Source organism: Pangasianodon hypophthalmus, chromosome 10, assembly GCF_027358585.1.
Source record: "Pangasianodon hypophthalmus isolate fPanHyp1 chromosome 10, fPanHyp1.pri, whole genome shotgun sequence".
In the NCBI taxonomy this organism is placed as follows: Eukaryota; Metazoa; Chordata; class Actinopteri; order Siluriformes; family Pangasiidae; genus Pangasianodon; species Pangasianodon hypophthalmus.
In genome coordinates this window covers 18,920,822-18,943,929 of record NC_069719.1, presented here as the reverse complement: position 1 = coordinate 18,943,929, position 23,108 = coordinate 18,920,822, and the positions used below count along the sequence as shown (strand labels likewise).

The 23,108-nt window shown below is 38.4% G+C and overlaps 1 protein-coding gene across 2 annotated transcripts in view; it reads left to right on the top strand.

The window, feature by feature from the left end:
- The window catches only part of ltk (leukocyte receptor tyrosine kinase), a 69,294-nt gene that overhangs the window by 40,481 nt on the left and 5,705 nt on the right, over positions 1-23,108 (top strand). The window contains exons 12-24 of one of the 2 annotated variants that reach the window (XM_026934534.3): positions 155-329; positions 2,949-3,099; positions 3,359-3,490; positions 3,769-3,925; positions 4,477-4,659; positions 5,782-5,880; positions 9,698-9,850; positions 12,671-12,781; positions 18,287-18,473; positions 19,504-19,594; positions 19,683-19,747; positions 22,603-22,732; positions 22,976-23,073. In XM_026934534.3, coding sequence (XP_026790335.3) covers positions 155-329; positions 2,949-3,099; positions 3,359-3,490; positions 3,769-3,925; positions 4,477-4,659; positions 5,782-5,880; positions 9,698-9,850; positions 12,671-12,781; positions 18,287-18,473; positions 19,504-19,594; positions 19,683-19,747; positions 22,603-22,732; positions 22,976-23,073 — 1,732 coding nt within the window. Of the gene's footprint in view, positions 1-154; positions 330-2,948; positions 3,100-3,358; positions 3,491-3,768; positions 3,926-4,476; positions 4,660-5,781; positions 5,881-9,697; positions 9,851-12,667; positions 12,782-18,286; positions 18,474-19,503; positions 19,595-19,682; positions 19,748-22,602; positions 22,733-22,975; positions 23,074-23,108 lie in introns of both variants that reach the window. The other variant, XM_026934533.3, reaches the window with a different exon arrangement.

Sequence of the window (23,108 nt, the reverse complement as noted above, 5' to 3'; positions counted from 1 at the left end):
TGATTGTATGACAGATTCATAGTATACTAATTGTCTTTGGTTGTTTCAGATTCTTAAACCAAGTCCACTTATTGAGCCATAAGCTTGCTACAGTATAGATAAATGAAGCACAAGTGAACCATAAAGAAGGAGACAGTTAATGTTGCTTTTTCAGAGGTGTCTCAGATGACATGGTGGTTCACCTCATGTGGGGCCAGTGGACCTCGGGGCCCTACTCAAGCGCAGTGTGACAGTGCCTATCGCAACACCAACGTTAGTGTGCTGGTGGGAAAAGAAGGCCCTCTCAGAGGTGTTCAGATGTGGAAAGTGCCTGCTACCAACAGATACAAGTAAGTGTTCATCAAAGTCCCTTAAAGGCTGCTGGGAAAAAACTTCAGAAGAAGTAATTGCAAAGAGTGTCTTCATTTTTGAACATATTTTCACGTGAATCAAATATCCCATTCAGTTTAACTTTGCCCATTTGAACAAATGAATATATTTAATTGGCTCTTCATCTCTTCATTTGAATGTCAAGTTAAAGACATACCACAAATCAGCAATCACCTTGATTACTATCAGATACAAAACAATGACTCCTGCACTGAAGTGGAGGTGTTTTGTAACCCCACTCCTGCCTGGATCCAGAGGAATTCTGACCAATCCCACCCACTTCCACAGAAAAATTGAGAAATTTTTGTGGCCATTATTGTTGTTGGTGCTGTTTCAGATGTTGGAACAAATTAGTTGTGTTGCTATGTGACATGGAAACTTGGAATTTGCATATTTTACTAATTACCTCTTTCTGATCAATGTCAGTTAACTGAAATCCAAACAACAGATGTTGCATTTTATTTTTGGACCAATTCAGTGTTTGCTTATCCCTTTGCAATCATGTCATAATAGCCAGCTAGTTAACACTTCAAACTGGTTCACACTTGATAGTCATGTGATCATGCACCACACACATTGCCTAAACAGATACTGAATGGTCATCTTTTTATTATGAGCCTTACATGTGCATGGAGCATGAGTAAAATACACACAAAGTAGGGAATAGGTTGTCACTTTCACACATGTATGTATATATTAAGTCAATTAAATTGCAGCATTTTGCGGTTATGTAACCGTATCAGAATCAAGCTTGCAATTCGATTAATTTTGAAGCCTTAAAATGAGTAAACCACAGTGACCCTGACCAGGATAAAGCAGTTACTGAAAATAAATGAAGGGCAAACATCAGACCTCTCCCAGTACTCTCCAGCGTTAATCAATGTGGCCTCTTATTGTCCTATGAGCTACATACCTGACCACCCACTCCTGCCAATGTGAGAGCAAAAACCGCTCGTTCCAATGACTTTTCTTTGAGTCCCACAAGATCCTGGTCCTAATGCACACTTCTAGACTGTCTTTTTTTTAGCACTTTATGTTACTCCCTCATCTACATGCCATATACTCAGTGAGTGCTTACTGTGATATCAAGAGAAATTGTCACAGTAAATAGGTTTTCTTAGGAAATGTCAAAGTACCATACAGAGCCAAGCCCCTTTTCCCTATTCACACTTTTTTCTGTTTCTTACTTTTAAACACACACACACACACGCCAAGTACTAGACAAGACTCACAGACTGTAGGGCATAGATGAATCTGTTTTTGCTCTTTATTTAAGCTGGTTTCTACACTCAGAAGCCTTTGAACTGATTTGCTGTAATTGCCTGGCTAGGCATGGGAGCTCATTAAAGGAGCACTGGCTACTAAGACATGCCAGAGAGGCAGGAGAAGAGCAAGAAACTAGCTGGATAGAAAGACAGATGGCTGGTTCCTTGCTCTTAATCATTAGCCATTGAGGTTTAAAGACTGTGAATTGAACCCCCATTAAAGCTAGAGTGTTGTCATTTGAAAAATTGGCAAGTGACTCGTACAGCTGATTTCCCCTTAACCATTCATTAGTCAAGGCATTTAAAGATGGGTTACATGGTTACTCTTAAGTGCTGTTAGCCACAGCTGAAGTTAATCACAAATGTTTGGATTCTCTCAAGATAGTAAAGGCTTTACTGCTTGTTGTTCTTTTTTCTGCCTGTAGATATTGCTGAATTATAGATGTAGCACACATGAGCGTAGGATTTAAGGAGAGAATAGCAGAGATTCTTAAATCTGTATTTTTAAATCTGTATTCCCAAACTAGATGCATTTTACAACTTTGTCTTTATATTTGTAAAGAGTTGCTAGATTCCAACATTCTAAACATTCTGGGTTTATGCAATGCTGGGTTAATTTTACCATGTATACTGGGTAGTTTATTTCTGCTGATCTTGAATAATAATAATAATAATAATAACAACAATAATAATAATAATAATAATAATAATTAAATTCAATTTTATTTGTATAGTGCATTTAACAATGGACATTGTCACAAAGCAGCTTTACAGAAATAAATACATTCGAATAAAATTAAATCAAAATAAATTGTAAATGTGTGAATTCATCCCTAATATAACTGTGTACTACATGGACAAATAATGCAATTGTGCAATCAGTAAATTCATTACAGATTTCACATGAAGTCTGGGATGTTGAACTGATCCACTGTCCACTGATAGAGACCTGAGATCAAAACTGCTCACAGCAATCACAGTCCCAAGCCATCACAGTACAACTTCCCCCAAATGAGATATTAATAATAATAATAATAATAATACTTACTATGGAAACTCAAATGATCACTCTTTACAATTCCACACACCCACACAAGGCTGAGCTCAGGATCGAACCCTGGAACTGTGAGATGCCAACGCAATCTGCTGTTCCCACCATGGTTTAACTTAAATCTGAAGTAAGGACAATATAGAATAGACACTATTCATTCTGGGCTCATCACACAATTTATTTGAGTATTTATTTGAATGCTAAAAATGTGAATATGAAAATTTAGCTCTAGTTTGTAAACACTGTTGCTACTTCCTTCTCAGGATCTCAGCATATGGAGCTGCAGGCGGCAAAGGAGCAAAAAACCATAACAAACGCTCGCATGGTGTCATCATTTCAGCCATCTTCACGCTGGAGAAAGGAGACATCCTATACCTCCTGATTGGTCACCAGGGGGAAGACGCTTGCCCAGGGGTGAGCATAGCTGCAAAACTATAGCAGGCGTAGCAGCAAATATATAATCCAGACACTGTACTACTCTGTTTCAAGGTCTCAGTTGGTTGAAATGGCAACTCGGTTGTTTAAAGTGGAGAATATTTATCATATAAAACTAAATGTAGTGTCTCACGCTCCTTACATTATATGCCATATTGGTACAAATTTGGATTGTCCTTGACAATGTCATCTCTCAACTCTCATCTCTCTTCCTTGCCTTTTGTACTTCTTTCTACAGAGGAACCCTCTGACTCACAAGATCTGTCTAGGTGAGTCATCTGTGATTGAAGACAGGTTTGAAGGTGACGGATCTGCTACAGAATGGGCCGGGGGTGGAGGCGGTGGTGGGGGCGCCACATTCATTTTCCACGTAAGCTTTACTACTTTGTTCCTTCCACTCTACTCTCTCCCATCATGAGCACATCCCTTTATAGGGGTGACAGTGCCTAAAGGAAACCATGTGGACAGCAGTCTTTAACGTAATAGCCATGTCTACAGCATTCTTGGGACATGTTGAAAGCATTTGAAGTCATCAGAACTGGGCCACAGATGGAAGTGGGGGAAGGTCTGGGATGATAACAGTGGCTTACGTTGTTCTTTGATGAAAAGCAACTCTTTTTTTGGGGGTGGGGGGATGTTCTGGTGCAGATGGAGAATGGGGAGCTGGTGCCTCTGCTGATAGCAGCAGGTGGAGGAGGAAAGGCGTATCTGGAGGACCCTGAGAGCACTTTGGACCAGATCCCTCTGGAACAGTATGAGAACGACACGGAGGCCTCTGGGGTCAACGGCAGAACTGGCGCAGCAGGTCTTCATCTAATTCTTTACCTGCTAGACAGGCTGAACGTTTCTAATTAGCACTTAGCAGCAGAAAATCAATAGTTACTTCACTTCAAACTCGCTGAAATGACCAGTGAATTTCAGGAGTTTTTGAGGCTTACTAAAAATAATCACACCGTAAATTTGGAACACTTTTCTGCAATCTCGTTATGTGTGCCGTTTTGCAGATACGTGTATGATTTCAGAAGAAGAGCTGTTTTGTCTGTGCTGTTGAAAAATATGTAATATTTTAAAGCAATCTTTGTTTCCATTTCCTGTGGGTTCCTAGAAGATGCTTTTAATTACACGAAATACCCAAATTACAGTTTGAGATCTGCGACATGATGAGCAATCCATCAGTCTGACATTTTTAGGAATGTTTTTTGGCACATTCCCTTATATTATATTTTGAGAGAGGGAATTTGAGAGACTTTGTTGGACAGTTACTACAACATCAATAACTGACTTGTCAAGTGGTTTACAAAGGGAGTCATTCAGTGAAATGGTTTTGCCTGTGTGTATGCGTGTGTGTTTCTAAAGGAGGGGGAGGTGGTTGGAAAGATACCACAACTCACCTGTGGGCAGGAAAATCTCTGTTTGAAGGGGCAGAAGGTGGCTCACCTTGCCCCCAGGCCCTGTCTAAACTTAGCTGGGCGACGTTCGGAGGGTTTGGAGGAGGAGGAGGATCCTGTACTGCTGGAGGAGGTGGTGGAGGATACAGAGGTTAGTCTATTGATTTAGACACACCCTCACTATCAAACACATTTATTTGCACACTGACATACTTTGTGATAATGTATGTATAACTGCCTGTGTAAAGTCCTTTACATGGTAAATATATGCACAAAAATACTGTGGTTACTGTGTTTTCTCTAAAAGACATCTTTTTCCTTTTACAAGGTGTAGCAACATAACATTTTTGCATTCGTTTTCTAATATGGCCATTTGTTAGGACCACCTACAAAATGCTCTGCATGAAGCACAAATTGTGGTTTAAAAGCCGCTGTGAAGTGGCGGAAAAGGTCAGCCACATAGCTGGAAAAAGCTTAGGACTAATGAGGAAATGCAAGTTTAGTAATGAAGACAATGTTTAAATGAAGTTCTTATTAAATAAAGACTCTCATGTCAGAAAAAGTGGGCAGTGTGAAAGGCGGTAATATGGCTGACATCCCATTTGATTACTAAGTGGCTTTAATGAAAAGACCTGAAAAAGACCTGAAAATCCCATAGCCACATTGGTAGAAATTAGCATTATCCATGTATCAGAGACAAACAAATGATACTTGATACAAATGATGTTTAATGATTAAAGCTACAGGGTGTGAGCATTAAACATTACTACATAATCAGAGTGATTAATATAAGGATTGTATCAAAGGTTTCAGCTCATGAAACAACACTGTGCTTAACTAACAGGACAAAAGCCCAAATCAAATGAAACCAATGGTGGTCTCTGACGTGCAATTTTAGGGAAAATATAATGAAGCAAATTAAAAATGCTTGTTGCATGAATGTTGCGTGAAATATAATATTGATATGGAATTTAGGTATGTGATTCTCACACCTCGGATGAACTTATTTTCTCAAAAGTACATTACATTAGTTACAAATATGATTTGTATCTTTGTTTGTTTTAAGCCAGGTAAGAATACCGTGACGTCTTTGTTTTATGTCATCAGCCATTATATGACTCGTTAGTATATGCCAACACTTCCCATACATCTGAATGCTACGTATCTCAAAGCAAAAAGAAAGAATGCATATCAAAAAAAGGCTTTGAAATGCATGTTTATGGTAAGGTGGCCTTGTTTTCAAAGTGCTTTCATGCTTCACTCTTCTGTTAAGGTGGTGATGTGTCCCATGCTGATGACCTCACAGCAGATGGACAGGATGGCATTTCTTTTGTCCATCCCTCAGGAGAGTTATTTCTGCAGCCTCTGGCAGGTGCTGGATATACGCACACACCCACACACAGACACACACACAGAATAAGGCATGGGGACAAGAAAAACATAATATTGTGGTGTGTAACAAAAAGCCTCGTGTAATTTGGTGACACGAGAATCAAAGTTTCTGCCACAATGTCTGTACACTTTGTTTCTTTAGTTTATATGCCTGGAAGGTCAGAGTTATTCAGTGATTTACTGCAGTGTGGCTGGTTGTCATAAATACATTTTATAGCACTGAAGGTTGTATATTTTGATAAAGATTAGAAGGAATCCTGTCTTACATTGTTACCATACGTTGGCTTTCACACTCCACATTTTTTACCTTAACTTACAGGAATGGACACCAGGAAAAGCTAAATTCAGAAACAAGGACTTTTGGTTGTATCGAATGTGATAGATGGAGATCATGTTAGGTTTCTTCATTAGGAGAACATTATTCAACACCACATCTCGCCTGCTGGCCTACATCTGCCGTCAGAGCAGCTCTTTAATTTCACAGACACTCTCACTCACTGTCACCGCATTTCACACCCACACTCACACTTTCTCTCTCTCTCTTTCTCTCTCTCTCTGTGTCTTTTTTCTCCCTATCTTTCTCCTTCATATCACCTTCTCTCATATAGCACTAACCCCAGCTGTTTCTCCTCTATCACTCCCTCACATTCTCATTAAGCTCATTTTGACAGATATTTGTTCACTTTCACTGCTGTTGTAAATCACAATTTTGTGGCCGTTTCAGAAGAAGAAGTGAAGTGACGTGCAGCCAAGTATGGTGACCCATACTCAGAATTTGTGCTCTGCATTTAACCCATCCAAGTGCACACACACAGTAGTGAACACACACCCGGAGCAGTGGGCAGCCTTTTTAGCTGCGGCGCCCGGGGAGCAGTTGGGGGTTCAGTGCCTTGCTCATGGGTCTCACCTCAGTCGTGGTATTGAGGTATTGAGGGTGGAAGAGAGCGCTGGTCATTCACTCCCACCACCAACAATCCCTACGATCCCTGCCGGACCTGAGACTCGAACCCGTGACCTTTGGGTTACATGTCCGACTCTCTAACCCCAGTTCAGATTCAGGGCGAATCTGAATATAATATGCAGCTTACTGCTCCTTTATTAAGAATGCTGTGTATGCAGACTGTGATAATTTCTAGTCTATTATATCATTGTCATTCAGAATTTTTAAACACTTCCTTGGTATGTACAAGTATTACATTTTCATATCAAGATATGATATAATTGTCTTAAACTTTTTATTATGATTAGACAATTATGGTATGAAAATAACAATAAGAGTATTATCAGAATAGTATATGAAATCCAAACCCCATTTCCGCTTTGTGCCACCACTTTGTGCCAAACTTCATGAGAGCATTGTCAATCAGTTAAAAAAAAAATACTCAATACAAGATTGCAAAGACTTTAGGTCTTTTGGCATCTACGGTACATAATATTGTGAAAAGAATCAGGGAATCCAGAGAAATCCCTGTCCGTTTAGGGCAAGACCAGAAACCACTGTTGAATGTGTGTGACCTTCCAGCCTTCAGGCAGCACTGCATGAGAAACCATCATGCTCCTGTGATAAATATAGCCACATGGGCTTGGGATTACTTCAGAAATCCGTTGTCACTTAACACAGTCTGCCGCAGCATTAAGAAATGCAACCTGAAACTCTATTACGCAAGGAGAAAGCCATACATCAGTTCTATTCAGAAATGCCACTGAGTTTTCTGGGCCCGAGCTCATCTCAGATGGAATGAAAGACTGTGGAAACGTGTGCTGTTGTCAGGTGAGTCCAGCTTTCAGCTTGTTTTTGGGAAAAACAGACGTTGAGTTCTCTGTGCCAAAAACAAAATGCATCATCCAGACTGTTATCAGCAAACGGTGCAAAAGCCAACATCTGTCACATTGCATAAGTGTGAACCATTGACGCAGAGTCATATATTGGGATATATTGGGATTTTAGAGAGACATATGCTCAAGGCGACATCTTTTCCGGGAAGTCCATGGTTATTTCAGCAAGACAATGCCAGGCCTCATTCTGCATGTGCTACAACAGCGTGGCTTCGTAGACACAGAGTGCATGTGCTTGACTGGTCCAGATCTGTCTCCAATTGAAAATGAATGGTGCATCATGAAGAGGAGAATCAGACAACAGACGACCACGGACTGCTGATCAGCTGAAGTCTTGTATCAAGCAAGAATGGGCAAAAATTAGACTTGCAAAACTGCAACAATTAGTATCCTCAGTTCCCAAACGATTAAAAAGTGTAATTAAAAGGAAAGGCGTGGTAGCACAGTGGTAAACATGCCTCTGTCCCAACTTTTTTTTTGAGTGTGTTGCAGGTATCAAATTCTACTTTGTTTTAATTCTAATTTGTTTATATTTACAAAATACATTTAAGAAATCTTTTCTTTGTACTTTTGTGATTTAAATAAATGTTCAAGAGAATTAACAAATCGCAGATTCTTGTTTTTTTTTTTTTTTTTGCATTTTAGAAAATATCCCAACTTTTCCGGAAATGGGGTTTGTATATACATATGTATACTATACAGTGGTGGGTTGTCTATAGGGGCAGAGCCTGATCATATACAGTCCCCTCCAAAAGTATATGAACGGCAAGGCCAATTCTTTGTTTTTGCTATATACTGAAGCCCTTTGGGTTTGAGATCAAAAGATGTATATGAGAAGATAGATCAGATTTTCAGCTTTCATTTCCTGACATTTACATGTAGATGTGTTAAACAACTTAGAACATGGCACCTTTTGTTCGAACCCAGCCATTATTCAAGTGATCAAAAATATTGGAGAGGTGGTTCTTGTTGCCATGTTAGATTAGTTGCCATGTTAGACTGTTTAAACAATTAATAGCTCTGAATGTCCAGGGATGGGACCAGAGGGGCTAGCTTTCACTCCCCACATGCAGCCTTGGGTGCCCTTGACCCTTTCACTGGTTCACCAGTTGTACTTCCTTGCACCACTTTCCATAGGTACTAACCACTGCATACCGCCTACACCCCACAAGACCTGCCGTTTTTGAGATGCTCTGACCCAGTCGTCTAGCATCACAATTTGGCGCGTGTCAAAGTCGCTCAGATCCTTACGCTTGCCCATAGTTCCTGCTTTCAACACATCAACTTCAAGAACTGACTGTTCACTTGCTGCCTAATATATCCCACCCACTGACAGGTGCCACTGTAACGAGATAATCAGTGTTATTCACTTCACCTCTCAGTGGTTTTAATGTTATGGCTGTATATCAGCCTTTCAACAAATGTTAATCCTCTTTTTTTTTTGACTGAGTGACCAAAGATTATAAAAAAAAGGCTATTTGACAGATATAAGCCAATGTTCCATAGAACCCCATAGAACCCCATTTCGCTCCTTCGAGTTGATTTTGCTCCTAGTAGTCAAAAATGGGAACAAGTGCTATAGAGGCACATTGTGGCACAAATCACGCTGCCCCATGCTTGAGGAAGGAGCAGATGACCAGACAGTTAATGACAAGGTTGCCAGGTGTGTGTTTTTTCGCTCAGAACTGGGCTAGTTTAATCCACAGCCACCAAGTTTCAGGTCATTTGTGTAGCTTTTAAGATTAAGATTTTTAAGTTGCATTGGAAATTTTGCTGAAGTCTGGTCACTGGTAATGATAGGACCTCTCCTGTGTGCGTCTCGTGACATGACACATGTCATATTGAATGCCATATAATATCTATGCAATATAATATCAAAAAAGTGAATAATAAAAGTTTTAATATCAAATATATTTTTCACCAGTTTGAGGTGTTGCTCTGTGTCTCTGTTTTGTCTTCAGCCATGGAGAGTCATGGGGAAGCTGAAATTGAAGTGCACCTGAACTGCAGCCACTGCCAGACTCAGAGCTGTAAACGTGATAAAGATAGCAGGTTCATCATCTGCCTGTGTCATAACGACGAGATTCTTGCTCCAGACAATGTCAGCTGTATAGGTAAATAAGCCTGACAGACCATTTTCCCCCAAAAGCAGCTCAGTGTTTCTATTCCTTATTAGGGATACGTAATATGTGAGGAATAAAATATGACAGGATGTGCTGTTATAGCCCTCCTATTATCCTCAAAATTACTAACATCTTTTATCCTTGGGGTCAATTTGACCCAAGAAATTTAAACCTCCAGAATATGATTTCTACCCAAATTTGTGTGTCAAGTACTTTATGTTTATTTGTTGACTACCTAAATAGCCCTTTAAATAAAATATACACCCTCACCTGACCAAACCCGCCCCCAAACACACACACACACACACACACACACACTTTACACATCCAGAATACCGATTGCACGACTATGGAAAAATACGCAAATCACCATAAAATCTCACTAATTGACCTACAATTGGAAAGAAAGATCTTTTTGGTTTTTTAAAGGGTTTATATTATTTCTAAGTACAGATTTTTGTTATTTATAACATTTATAACATATATCAAGAATAGTGACATATATTATGTTCGGGGTCAATTTGACCCCAGGAAAAACAAACACAATTTCAAACATTTTTATTTGTAAAACAGAAGAGGCCAAAGGGCAGTCATGCATCGGCAGCTCTAGGTGGCTGTGACCTTGTCCAGATTATCAACCCCTCCCTTAGTCTTATTGTAGTCCAAGACCATGTGTGGTTTCCTGTCTTCTCTGGTGCTCAGGACAGCATCTTTGTTCATGGTGCTCATCAGCTGGACATTTTTCCCTTTCTTGGGGCAGTAGGAGATGACAGTGGCTCTGTCAGTGAAGGCAAACATTGAAGATGTTACCTTCTTGTTCTTCATTGCAAGAAGCTCAGAGGGAAGCTCCAGCTTGTTTTTTTTCTCATTGTCCCCTACATGGTAGCCTTCCTTTTCAGCAGTTCCTCACCCAGGGTGTACGATGCGAAAAAAATATCACATGTAATGTTATAACCATTCAGTCCTTCAGCTGGGACCATTTTGATGACATTAGCAGCACTAAGTCTACCCTGCCGTTCAAGTGGGGAGAGGGACCGTAATAACTGCTGGTGGTTGAGAGACAACAGGAGGGTCAACGCTAAGAGTACCATTCTCATCAGATGCCTCATAATCAGGGTCCTTCTCAACATTATCCTCCGTCTCAGACACTTTCTCCCTAATGTCACTTACAATGTCAAAGAACTGTGACAAAACGTCATTGACAGAAAACCTTTTTTTTTTGTTTCATAAAAAGAGAGTCCACAGAGCACCAAGAGAAATTTTAGAGAATGCTTCTGTGTAAGCTTTTATATGTTTGCTCCTCCCCTATGTTGGGTGAACTATCAGTGTCCTCATGGGAACTGTGTTTACCCCTTCCCATTGTCACGTGAACTATGAGTGGTTCTCGCAATACTACAGGTATGGTTGTGTTAGATTAGGGCCCTAAAGCAGAGGGAAGTTTTTTTGAAGATTATAAAATTGTATGTTATAGTGACCCTCAATATCATCCAAAACAAATGTGTGTAAAATTTTGATATTTCTTATAGGTTTTATACAGCTAAAACAGCCTGGGGTCAAATTGACCCCAAAGAACACTGATGCTACAAAATGTGTACAGGAAATTGAAAACATATCATGTTAATTTTATGTTTTCCCCATTAAATTAGGAAAAGTCATTAAATAAGAAGCAAAAAAAATTATGTCAACCATGTATTTAGAGACGTTAAACATTGAATGGGGTCAAATTGACCCCAAAGATAATAGGAGGGTTAAGAAAATAATCCACCGTTACCACCATAAAGTGGATTATTTTCCTATAACAGTGTGTCCTGAAGTGTTTTATTCCTCTTATACCATTGTGATTTACTAAAGATTTATCAGTGCTTTTTAGTCTTTTCTAGTTACATTTAATGTTATGGGATGTCCATGGGAAGACTCTCCCATGATGGAAGTTATGGCTTTACCTCCAACTGTTACAAAGTGCTGACACCTGAGACTTCTTCCATAAATGTTAAATAAATGTCTAGTTACAGAAAGCTTCAGCATATCAATGCTTATATGTTTTTCTTTGTTAAATAGTACTTTTCTTAAACTATCTATTATTAGCCTTAGATTATGTAAATGAGCTGTTGTTATAGAAATGATAACACATTAGAACAAGCACATTAATATAAATCATTTGAATTACAGCCAGTAATACTGTCAGAGCCATGAGGTTAGAGAAAATTAATCCACACCTTCAGATTTGACAGTCTGATTTGAGAAACAGCGTTGTGGTATAAATTTATATAATTCACAATAGGGCTACACAATACTGCAGAAAAATCCTATAAGTGTGTAAAATCAATTTGAATTTTAAATATATATATATTTAAAAACTGAAAATGACATAACCAACATACGTTTCATGTTCTTTTGAGGAAAAGAAAGCATTCTCTGCTAACTGCATTGCCCTAAAACTTTGACTTTTCATAACTTATTGTAGTATTAAAATCATTCAGTTGCCGCAAGCCCTTGCGATATTTACATTTGCGATATTTCGATAATTTCGATATATTATGCAGCCCTAATTCACAATATAATTGTCACTATATATTGTGACGGAGATTTACAGATTCATGTAATTTTATGTATACTTATATTAATGCAGCTGTAATTTATTTATTGTCTTAAATTGACATGTATGGTATTAATGCATTTATTTGTAGGGACAATACCTATTAAAAATATTTGCTAAATGTTAAAACCTTTGTTCTGAATTATGGATGGTTTATTGTCAACGTTCTCATTTTCTTTGATCTATTTCTTTCTCCATACTTGATCCCCCAGCAGAAACACAGGGTTCCATGGTCGCTGGACACCCGTCCTTGTCTCTGATAGTGGCGGTGGTGGCGTCCGCTGTGGTGACGGGTCTTGTGTTGACCTGTGCTTGCCTCATTCTCAGTAAGAGACTCTTCCAGTCGTGCCTCAACTCCGTCCCCTCCACCTTCCACCGCCTCTGACTTTTTCTACCCCTCCACCCATCTGCTTTCTTTGACTGTACTGGTATAGAACTGCACCAATTATGTAATGATTCCTCAAGAGGAACAAATCATCTTTAGGGGAATCAGGTGTTACAATGTTTGAACATTTTTATTTTGGTGTCAGGTTTAGGATTGCTAGATTTGGAGTGCCAGGTGCTAGAAATAGACATTAAAAAAAAAAAAAAAAAAGGGCATGCTGTATTCAGCACCTGACAATAGTTGTGCGAGAATCCTGACACCCAATAAAACTTTACATTTATAACTTTAAAAACAACATAAGTACATAGTAGCACAATAGCTGTGATATAATGACAGTGTGCAAACAGTCTTGAGAAAGCAGGCCAGATTCCATAGTGACATTTAAACTGAGACTCAGTGAGAACTCCAGTTGCATTGAGAAGAAGCTGTCATTAAGTGAGCATCAATGTTTCATGCAAACTGGACAAAATGTATTAACGTTTTTTATACTAATAGATTCACAATAAACTCAAAATAGATACATTGCTTAACAGATTAGTTAACATGAGCAAACCATGAACTTCAGCACCAATACATCATACATAATATTAACATTAACAATACTAACATTCATATTAACTGTTTAACCAAATAAGCCAAATAATCAACACCTGTATTAACCAATGTTCAGAAACCCAATTAGTAAATACCAGTAAAGTCCAAAATGACCAATATAAATAATACCTTGAATGAATGTTTGCAGTTGTTAACAGGCAAAATTCAGAACAGAGCTGGATAATATTATATTGGTATAATATTTATATTGGTATACTATTTATATAATTATAATTATATAATAACTTACCTGGAGACCAGTACGTTATCAACATTTAGTCACATGCTGTTATACGTATTTTTAGCCATAGATTGAATTAACAGAAGTGAATCTGTTAACAGTTAAACAAATGTTACATTATTTATGATTTATTGATGCTGAAGTTCATGGTTTGTCAATGTTAACTAAAACAGCATATAATGTTAGTTAAAGGAATTGTTAAGGGAATTGTAATGTAAAGCATTGCCAGGATAACTCATAAAATGAACCTTTTAGATCCATGATTTTTTTCCCTGGATCATAAAATAATTTAGACCATAAATTTACTCATAAAATGTGGCTGTCGTTTTATTTTTGAAACTTTACAGAGAAAAATAATTACAATCTTCAGCAATTACAAATGACTTTTTAAAGAGCCAACTGCATACCCTTTATTTTAATCATTATTAACAATGTTTTGTAATAATTTTTTTCCTAATTAGGTCGTTGTCAGATTCGGGGAGGCAGATACAAGTGCAAGGTTTTATTAAAGAAAACAAAAACAAAACAAACAACGTGGAAACGTGGATCACTCACAAACGAAAACAAGAGCAAGTGCAAGAACAACATGGTAAACTACATATATGAGACAACTGAGGTGAAATGTAACAAAAGCCTAACGATGACTACGTTTACATGCACATCAATATACCAATATTAATCTGAATTTGGCAATATTCTAATTAGTATTGAGTCATGTGTGTAAACGCCGCAATCCGATTGCCTGATTCAGATTAAGACAATATTCTGATTCCCCAAATTCCGATTCCCACCCCTGGAATATGCCTGTTTTAATCAGAAGTTTGTTGCATGTAAAAACCTTATTCAGAAAATCCACTGAAAGGAGATATATGCGCATAGTCAGTCCGCAAGGAATTCTGGGTACTAACAGATGCTTAGCTGTAGGCTAGGTATTTAGAAATGGCAAATCAGGCATACTTACAACAACCATGTCTACAGGAATATTCCAATGCCTGTACGCATATAAACATCAATGAAATATCAATGAAACACAGAGAAGTAGGAACTTACAGTTACTAATTAGTGAAACACAAGACAGGCGAGAATAATCAGTGAGGCGCATGACCAGGTCATGTGACTTGCAGGGCTGCTAGGATAGGGAGTCCTTATCGGCCAATTTGTGGCTGAAAACAGCATTGGTGTGACAGCAGTATTGAACCTTGCTGCTCAAATCAGTGAGCAGAGAATCAATAATGTGACTGCTGTTAACCAATCCATTATTTTGTACTATACTAGTGTATGACTGAGGGCAAATTAGTTCATATCTAACTTTTCTCAGTGCTATTTTATCAATGTAACTATTATTGCTGCTATTTAATACCTAAAATCCTAGGGCTTTAAAACATAATTTCTAGCCCAGGATGGTCAGGGAATATTTCATGTATCTCTGCGCTGTTCACATAAATGTGGTTTGAGCATTAATGTGAGCATTATGTAAATAAACAGGTATGAAGTGTGAATTGACCCTTCTTATAGTGTAAATGTAATTATGAAGAGCTCTTCCAAAATCTCAGTTCATGGACCCATAACTCTTGTTTTCTTGCTGACTGAAAGATATCAGATTTTTATAAATTTAGAAAAAAATAACGGCAACAATATTCGCAATAATATATCAAACAAATCAGACCTGCTATACCCTGACCTCATTATGATGAGTACTATGCTTTTTCCCTATTCCTAGACACAGGATTTGGCATATTTGTGGGCTGCTGGGAAGATTCAAGCTGGTCACAGAAGCCAACTTAGCTTCATATGCTTTAGAAAAAATATACACTACTTGATGCAACTTACAGTTGTAGCTCCTGCTTGTCTGGAATGGAAACCTTAAGCCATACTGACCCTTCGTAGAAAAAAATGGACAGCCCTATTTTAAAAAAAAAAAAAAAAAAACAGAAACAGTCAGAGTGCTACTGACTACATACTAATTAAAATTTTTGGACATAGAAGAATTTTATCTTTAATATTTCCCATGTTTTAGAATAGAAGTGAGGAAAGTAAAATGATGAAATGATTCATACTGAATTATGCAGTGCCTAAAATAAATGGAAATGATTTTATATGCTATAATTTATTGAGTACTCTTGATGACATCTTTGCGCACTCTTGGCATTCTCTCAAGTGGCTTCATAAGCTGCAGTGCTTTTCCAACAGTCCTGAATAAGTTCTCAGATATGCTGAATAACTTGTTCAAGTTATTCATTTGTTTTGGAAATAAATAGAGTAGAGTTATACAAAGGCATTAGTGATACCCTGATAAGTGTGACAGAATTGTTGATGTTGGAGGCAGGCAGTAGAGAGAGTCTTTATTGTGTTTTTTTTTTTCCTCCATACATTTCAGTGAAGGTGTTCTCATAACAAAGAAAATGAAAGGAAAACCTGTGTCCAGTCAGACACTGTCAATCATTTTGCTCAGCGATGCACCATGTCTCTCTTTCCGGCGTTCAGCTGTTCACTGCAAGACACACAGGATATATAATAGCAACCAGTTAATCACACAAAAGTGTGGACACTCACTTCTTACCCACTGTCTCTGCACGACTCCTTCTTCATCCCACAGCCCACAGTTGACCACTCCCCCCGCTGCCACAGCATCACTTTCACTAATTATATTTGCCTTAAAAACAAATTTCAAAAAGATCATGACAAACATACCACCAGAAGCTTTTTACTCCTACTGTATATGTGATATAACCTCATTTTAGGCCAAGGATATCATTGTAAGACTTTGATGGTGCTGAATATGAACTACTTCCCTTCAGCTGTGCTAATGCCGAACTCAGCTTCCAAGCGTTAACTGCCAGGATCCACCTAATAACAAAACATTAGCATTAGATGCTACTGTTACCTGCAATTATTTGCAAGTACTTGCACTTTACTGCATTATCTGTCGTTATTATTATTATTATTATTACTGTTATTTATATCAGACTGTTATTTGCACATTATTTCTATTTGCACATCTGCATTTTTATCCACTGTATGTATCCACTGCATCATATTGCATGCATCATGCTGCTTACCACTACCTGTACACTGTTTATCTCAACTAACTGCACCATAATTCATATTTATTCCATTTAACTTAATTGCCATTTGCATTACTGGTATGCATCATACTGTTTACCACTGTAAACTGTTAACTTATTACACCATAACCTTGTTTTAACTTATTTGCTATTTGCACTACTGGTTGGATGCTAACTGCATTTCGTTGTCTCTGAACTCGTACTCTGACAATGACAATAAAGTTGAACCTAACCTAACCTAACTTATTCATACAAAATATTTTGGACTGTTGCATATATTTGATTTGTGCAATAACTGCAGAATGTGGTGCCACATGTTCTTTTAAGTCAGTATAAGATAAATAACGACTCTCTATAATAAATCTTGGCAAAATAACATTAAAACCTTTTAAATTCCATGATTCATTAAGCACATTTTATCACATGCAAGGTATCATATGGGTTCAATATTTTCCTCCAAACTCCTGTGAATTGATGTGCGCTTGAGATGCGTACAAGGTTCTCCAGTGGTGGTAGAGCTCCATTTTTAGTTACGTGTTAGAACTTAATGTGTCTATGTAAAAATACAATCCAAAAGTCCACTCTCCTTGATTTACTACTGCTGGACTGGGAACCTTAATACACATATCAGTTGGTGATAACTCCTGAGCTCTACTGGTGGTTAACTTTTGTCTTTTCCCATGAGCTCTCCCTAATGCAGGTTGGTAGTCTGTGCTTGGGCAACTCCCCTTCCTCTTTTACTCCTTCCCCTCTCTTGTCCCACTCCCCTCCCTTGGTCAACTTCCTGCCAGCTTCGCTTCACGCTCGACAGCAAAGGGAACCCCTCACCTCCACGCAGTGCCCCCCACAGGCAGACTACCAACCTGCAGCGGGGACGTGGACGCCCATTCCTGAGGGTGAGTGCTTCCTGCTCAGCTGGCAGTGCAGAGGGCAAGCGCCTCACCAACCCAGACACAGTTTACCCCATTAGAACAGCTTTGGGCCATTTGAGTATTATTTTAGGAAGAAGTTAGAATCTCTGCTTCTTTGAGAGCTTCCCAGGAGACAGTCTGTTGGTTTTAGTTTCAGCTCTGGACATGACAGGTGAAAAAAATGTCCCTGGAAGTTGTATCTTAAAGACTGCTAAGCACAACTTAGGCCATTAGCCTTTCAAAGAAATGTTAAAATATATCTTGAAAGCAAATGCATTAGTCTGTATTATATAATAAGAAATTAAAATGAAAGTGGGGTTTTGTCTGCACTGTGCACTCCTGATTCAGTATTTTGTGTGTGGCCTTAGATCTTCTGAATGTTCTGCTTTTTGTTGCGGTAATAGTGATAATGTCATATTCCATATATTTGAATATATTGCACTTTTCTATGACATATCATGTTGTAAGATAACTAAAATAGTTCTTTAGTCTTCATAACCTCCATTACAGAAAGGTTAAGGATAAATTTCTTGCATTTAATGGTGAACAAGATTGAGCTGTAAATGGTGTGCAGTGTGGGTCTTCTGTTATGTGCACCTCCTGTTTTGTTAACCTTGTGCTCTGTGCTCCTGCAGTGTATTACCGCAAGAAGAACCACCTCCATGCGGTCCGGGTATGTTTGCAGAGCCCCGAACACAAGCTGAGCAAGATTCGCTCCTCCATCATCATGACCGACTACAACCCCAACTATTGCTTCGCTGGTAAAGCTGCAGCACTGTGTGAGCTGAAGGAGGTTCCACGCAAAAACATCACCCTCCTCAGGTGCTCCTGCCTTATGGACTAATTGGTTAAAATCATATCCAGGATAATCTGTTAAAACTTATCTTTAGCATGTAAGCATAATATTACAATTACACTTAACAGTTCTGGCTTTCTAAATGGGTTCTACTTGTAATCTTTCATAAAAGAGAAAAACTCTCTGATGAAGGGTTTTACATAGAACCTTTAAAGGAAAAGTCCACCCTGGAACACATTAAATATGTTTACATTGAAATATTTGTGGTGTTTAGTGATTATGGTACTAATTTGTTGGTTGGTGCTGTATTATCTTTATTTTTGTTAGAAGTTAGGAGATAATAATTCAGTATACTCATAAGGGACTCATAAGGGAACTCAAACATAAGGAATCATGGTCATGTTTCACTGTTAGCTCCAAAAAATCAATAGAGCAAGACCTTCTTTTTTCACTCACCATTTTCCAGTGATGATCCGTGTAATATTAGTGAGAAATCCACTGTAGAAGTAGTGAAGGCAGCAAATAGTAATACCAAGTCCCAGAATGCAATGCAGCTATACAATACACGGCAGACTCGACTTGGCTAGTTGGAGGTCTGTGAGATGATATCCATGATGGTGCTGATAGCAGTATAAGCATGGAAGTTGAAGTTTGGAACTTTATCTGTTTGAGCAGAGTATACAGATGAGTAGGACAGAGAGCTGGACAGACTAAAGAAATAAAGTGCTGCTGCATCTGTCTTTTTAGATAGAACTAAATCTCACTGGTGAAACTGTTGGCAGGTATTTGAATGGCATTGTGGTTAAGGTAGGAAACTATTAAAGTGAAAGTATAGACCAACATGTCAATGAAAGAAGTTTAAACTAAAAAAAATCATCTCAGCATTTCATTACAAACATTACAACAGTGAAGTATAAAGTTTATGTTGTTCAGGGTGGATTTTCCTTTAAGCTAGCTGGAATCAGGTTAGTGTCACACTGTATGTTTCCTCCATCATTTTAGTAGTGCCTGTCCAATGACTGAGTTTCAATAAAGTGCAAGGCATTTTGGTTGCAGGGCTTTAGGGCACGGTGCTTTTGGGGAAGTGTATGAAGGTCAGGTTCTGGGTATGAATGGAGACAACACTGCCATGCAGGTTGCTATTAAGGTCAGTATCACTGTTTTTGTGTAAAGGGGGGGTCTGCGTTTGATCGCTCTTAATTAAGTCTGTCTTTCGTTCCGTGCCTGTGTGATAGACTCTTCCGGAAATCTGTTCTGAGCAAGATGAGATGGATTTCCTCATGGAGGCACTAATTATGAGGTATGTTTTACAGACACGCGGTTACACAAACAAATAAAGCTTCTATGGATACACATGTGTTAAAGAGACAAAAGAGAGAGATAGTCCAGACCATTTTAGTAAAATAACCTGAATGGGAGATGTTTTGTTTTCTTTAAATTTTTCTTTTGCTTGCCCAGTTCACAGCTGTTAGTAGTTAAGGTCCAGTTTGTACGCCCTCTGCATTCAGACAGCAGCTGTTCTTTTATTTCCACACTTCAGACATGTAGCAGGAACAATACCCTAAAGGCTACTGACATTGTCTCTGCTTTGAATAAAGACTCCTAATTTAGAGCTCCTAATGTATGCTTTAAGGCTTTTTGCTGTAAAATGTCTGAGAACAAACCATTTGCTCCAGATACTTATTTTTATAATTCTGAAAAAAAAGAAAACAATCAAACTATTAATTATGCACATTTAAAAAATATAATTGACAGTAGGTATGGCGCAGTGAACTAGTGGCCTTAGATACACTATATAGCCAAAAGTATGTGGTCACCTGACCATCACACCCATATGTGGGCCTTTCCCAAACTGTTACCACAAAGTTGGAAGCACACTATTGTATAGAATTGTCTTTATATGCTGTAGCATTACGACTATCCTTTAAGGACTCTTTTAAAGGGTCAATTCCAGACATGTTCCAGCATGACAATGCCCCTGTGTACAAATCAAGCTCCATGAAGACATGGTGTGTTAAGGTTGGAGTGGAAGAACTCAAGTGGCCTGCACAGAGCCCTGACCTCAACCCCACTGAACACCTTTGGGATGAACAGGAACGCCGACTGCTTGCCAGGTCTTTTCACTCAATATCAGCGCCTGACCTCAATATTGCACTTGTGGTTGAGTGAGCAGAAATCCCCTCAGCTACGCTCCAAAATCTAGTGGAAAGCCTTTCCAGAAGATTGGAGGCTGTTATAGCAGCAACTGGGGGACCAACTTTGGAACGGGATGTTCAACAGTGCATATGGGTGTAATGGTCAGGTGCCCACATACCTTTGGCCATATAGTGTAATTCCACACTGTTGGTTCATGCTTTATTTAGATCGAAATGATAATTTGACAAAATTTTCCTTGCTACTTGGATTATAATAGGCTTGATGGGGGGAAAAAATTCAAAGGTTTTGACAGCGGTTCATGTAGTGAAGTGCTTTAGTTTAACTAGTATTTAAATCCATCCACACATACTTTTTAAACTCTCTAGCAATCACATTATGATGATGTTTTAATTCTGTTTGAGTTACTATGGTTGAAACCTGTTACAAGAAAAAGGACAATAAAGTGCACAATCCTGCAGGCTGATAAACTGGCTATTGTAATGACAGCTACAGGAAGTATAAAGCCTCACTGTATATTCACCTGTGCCACAAAATAAGTAGTATTCTGTAAATAAATCCATGATAGAGTAATGTGATCATATTATCATATGTGTGATATGTGAGAAGTGCTGAAAAAGTGGTTAATTAGCTTAAACTCACACTGAAAATGTGAGAGACCTCTAACCTTTAACTGAAGTCCATTTATTTTAAGAAAATATTGAAATATTTTCTTAAAAAACAAAACCAATATGTCATAATTACTGGCACTCCTGCCTTTAGTACTTTGTGCAATCTCCCTTTGCCAAAATGACAGCACTAAGTCTTATCCTATAATGATGGATGAGATCCTCAATACAGAACGTCTTTCAATCCTTCAGGGTCCTCAGTCAACCTCTTCAGCTCTCACCAGTGGGGTTTAGGTCAGGAGACTGGGATGGACATGTCAAAAGCTTGATCTTTTGTGTGTGTGTGTGTGTGTGTGTGTGTGTGTATTTGGACTTATGTTTTGGATTATTGTCCAGCTGGAAGATCCACAATGCAGTTGTAAATTTTTGGAAGAGGCTTTCAGATTTTCATTTAAAATCTCCTGTTTTTCATGCAGTCCATGATTCCATGTATCCTAACAATGTTCTCAGGGACTTTGGAGGAAAAACTGCTCCCACATCACCACAGATCGTCCTTCATAAGTAACAGTGGGGATTAGTTATTTTTGTCTTTTATACCAAACCATTCTTGAGTGTTTGTCATCAAAAACTATATTCTTGGCTCCTCTGATTACAGAACTTGTTTCCCTTCAGATCCAGTAGCATCTAATATGAAGATGAAAGACAATGTTTTCTTTTGGCACACTTTCCTGTTTGGACAGATGTGAGCATTTTGGGGTCAAATCCATAATTAGGCACCACCTCCATGTAAAAACTATTTATTATTGGAAACTTAGTGACCCTCGTATGCTCACATCTGTCTACAAATCTCCAACTGTGATCCTTTTGTTGTATCTCTAACCTCCTCGTCACTGTGCATGGGAGCACAATACACCTGCATCTTTTTCCAGACAGGTTTATTACAGACATTGCCTGATTTATGAATATCAACACAATTTTGTCTCATTTGTTTTGTATTTTCTAGTCTCTATTCTGGCCTCTGTCACCTCATATTTTTACCTGAGTGAAACAGGAAGGCATGGATGACTGCTTAAGAGTTTAAATATAAATGGGAATTTACTTTAGTTACATTTTGTTTGTATTTGTTTCTAAGGGTGCCAGTAATTATGGTAAATGTGATTTTGTTAAAAATATATATTTTTGATGAGTTCTTGTTTTCTTAGAATAAAATGACCTAAATTAAAGATTAAATTTCTCTCATATTTTCAATGTGAGATTAAGTTAATTCATAATCTTTTTTACCCATCTTCACTATGGGTGCCAGTAATTTTGGATCTGTGTATGATTTTTAACTGAGTACATATAGTGCTGTGTATTTAAAAAAAAAGGTGTGCGTGCATGTGTGTGTTTGCAGTAAGTTCAACCATCAGAACATAGTGCGTTGTATTGGAGTTAGTCTTCAGATCCTGCCCAGATTTATTCTTCTGGAGCTCATGACTGGAGGAGACTTGAAGAGCTTTCTGAGACAGAACCGCCCCAGAGCTGTGAGTGCCTCGAGTATGTGTGTTGTACAGTGTGTATACATGTGTTTAGGTGTGCATCTTGTCTGCCGGGTCGGGTACTGTGACTGATTCACTCTTATGTGCAAGAGCAAATTTATATGCATAGGAGGTGTCAGGTTTATAACAGCCTGTGTGTACTGTGGGGTAGAGTGTGTGTCTTGAGTCAGTGTGATTTGTAAACTAACAGTGTGATGAGACAGTAATCTGACAATTCGGCTCCCACAGAATCAGCCCTCCTCTCTGACTATGCTGGAGCTGCTGCACATGGCCAGAGACATTGCATTCGGCTGCCGATACTTGGAGGAGAACCACTTCATTCATAGGTAGTTAAACACTGCAGAAATATCGCAGTAACATT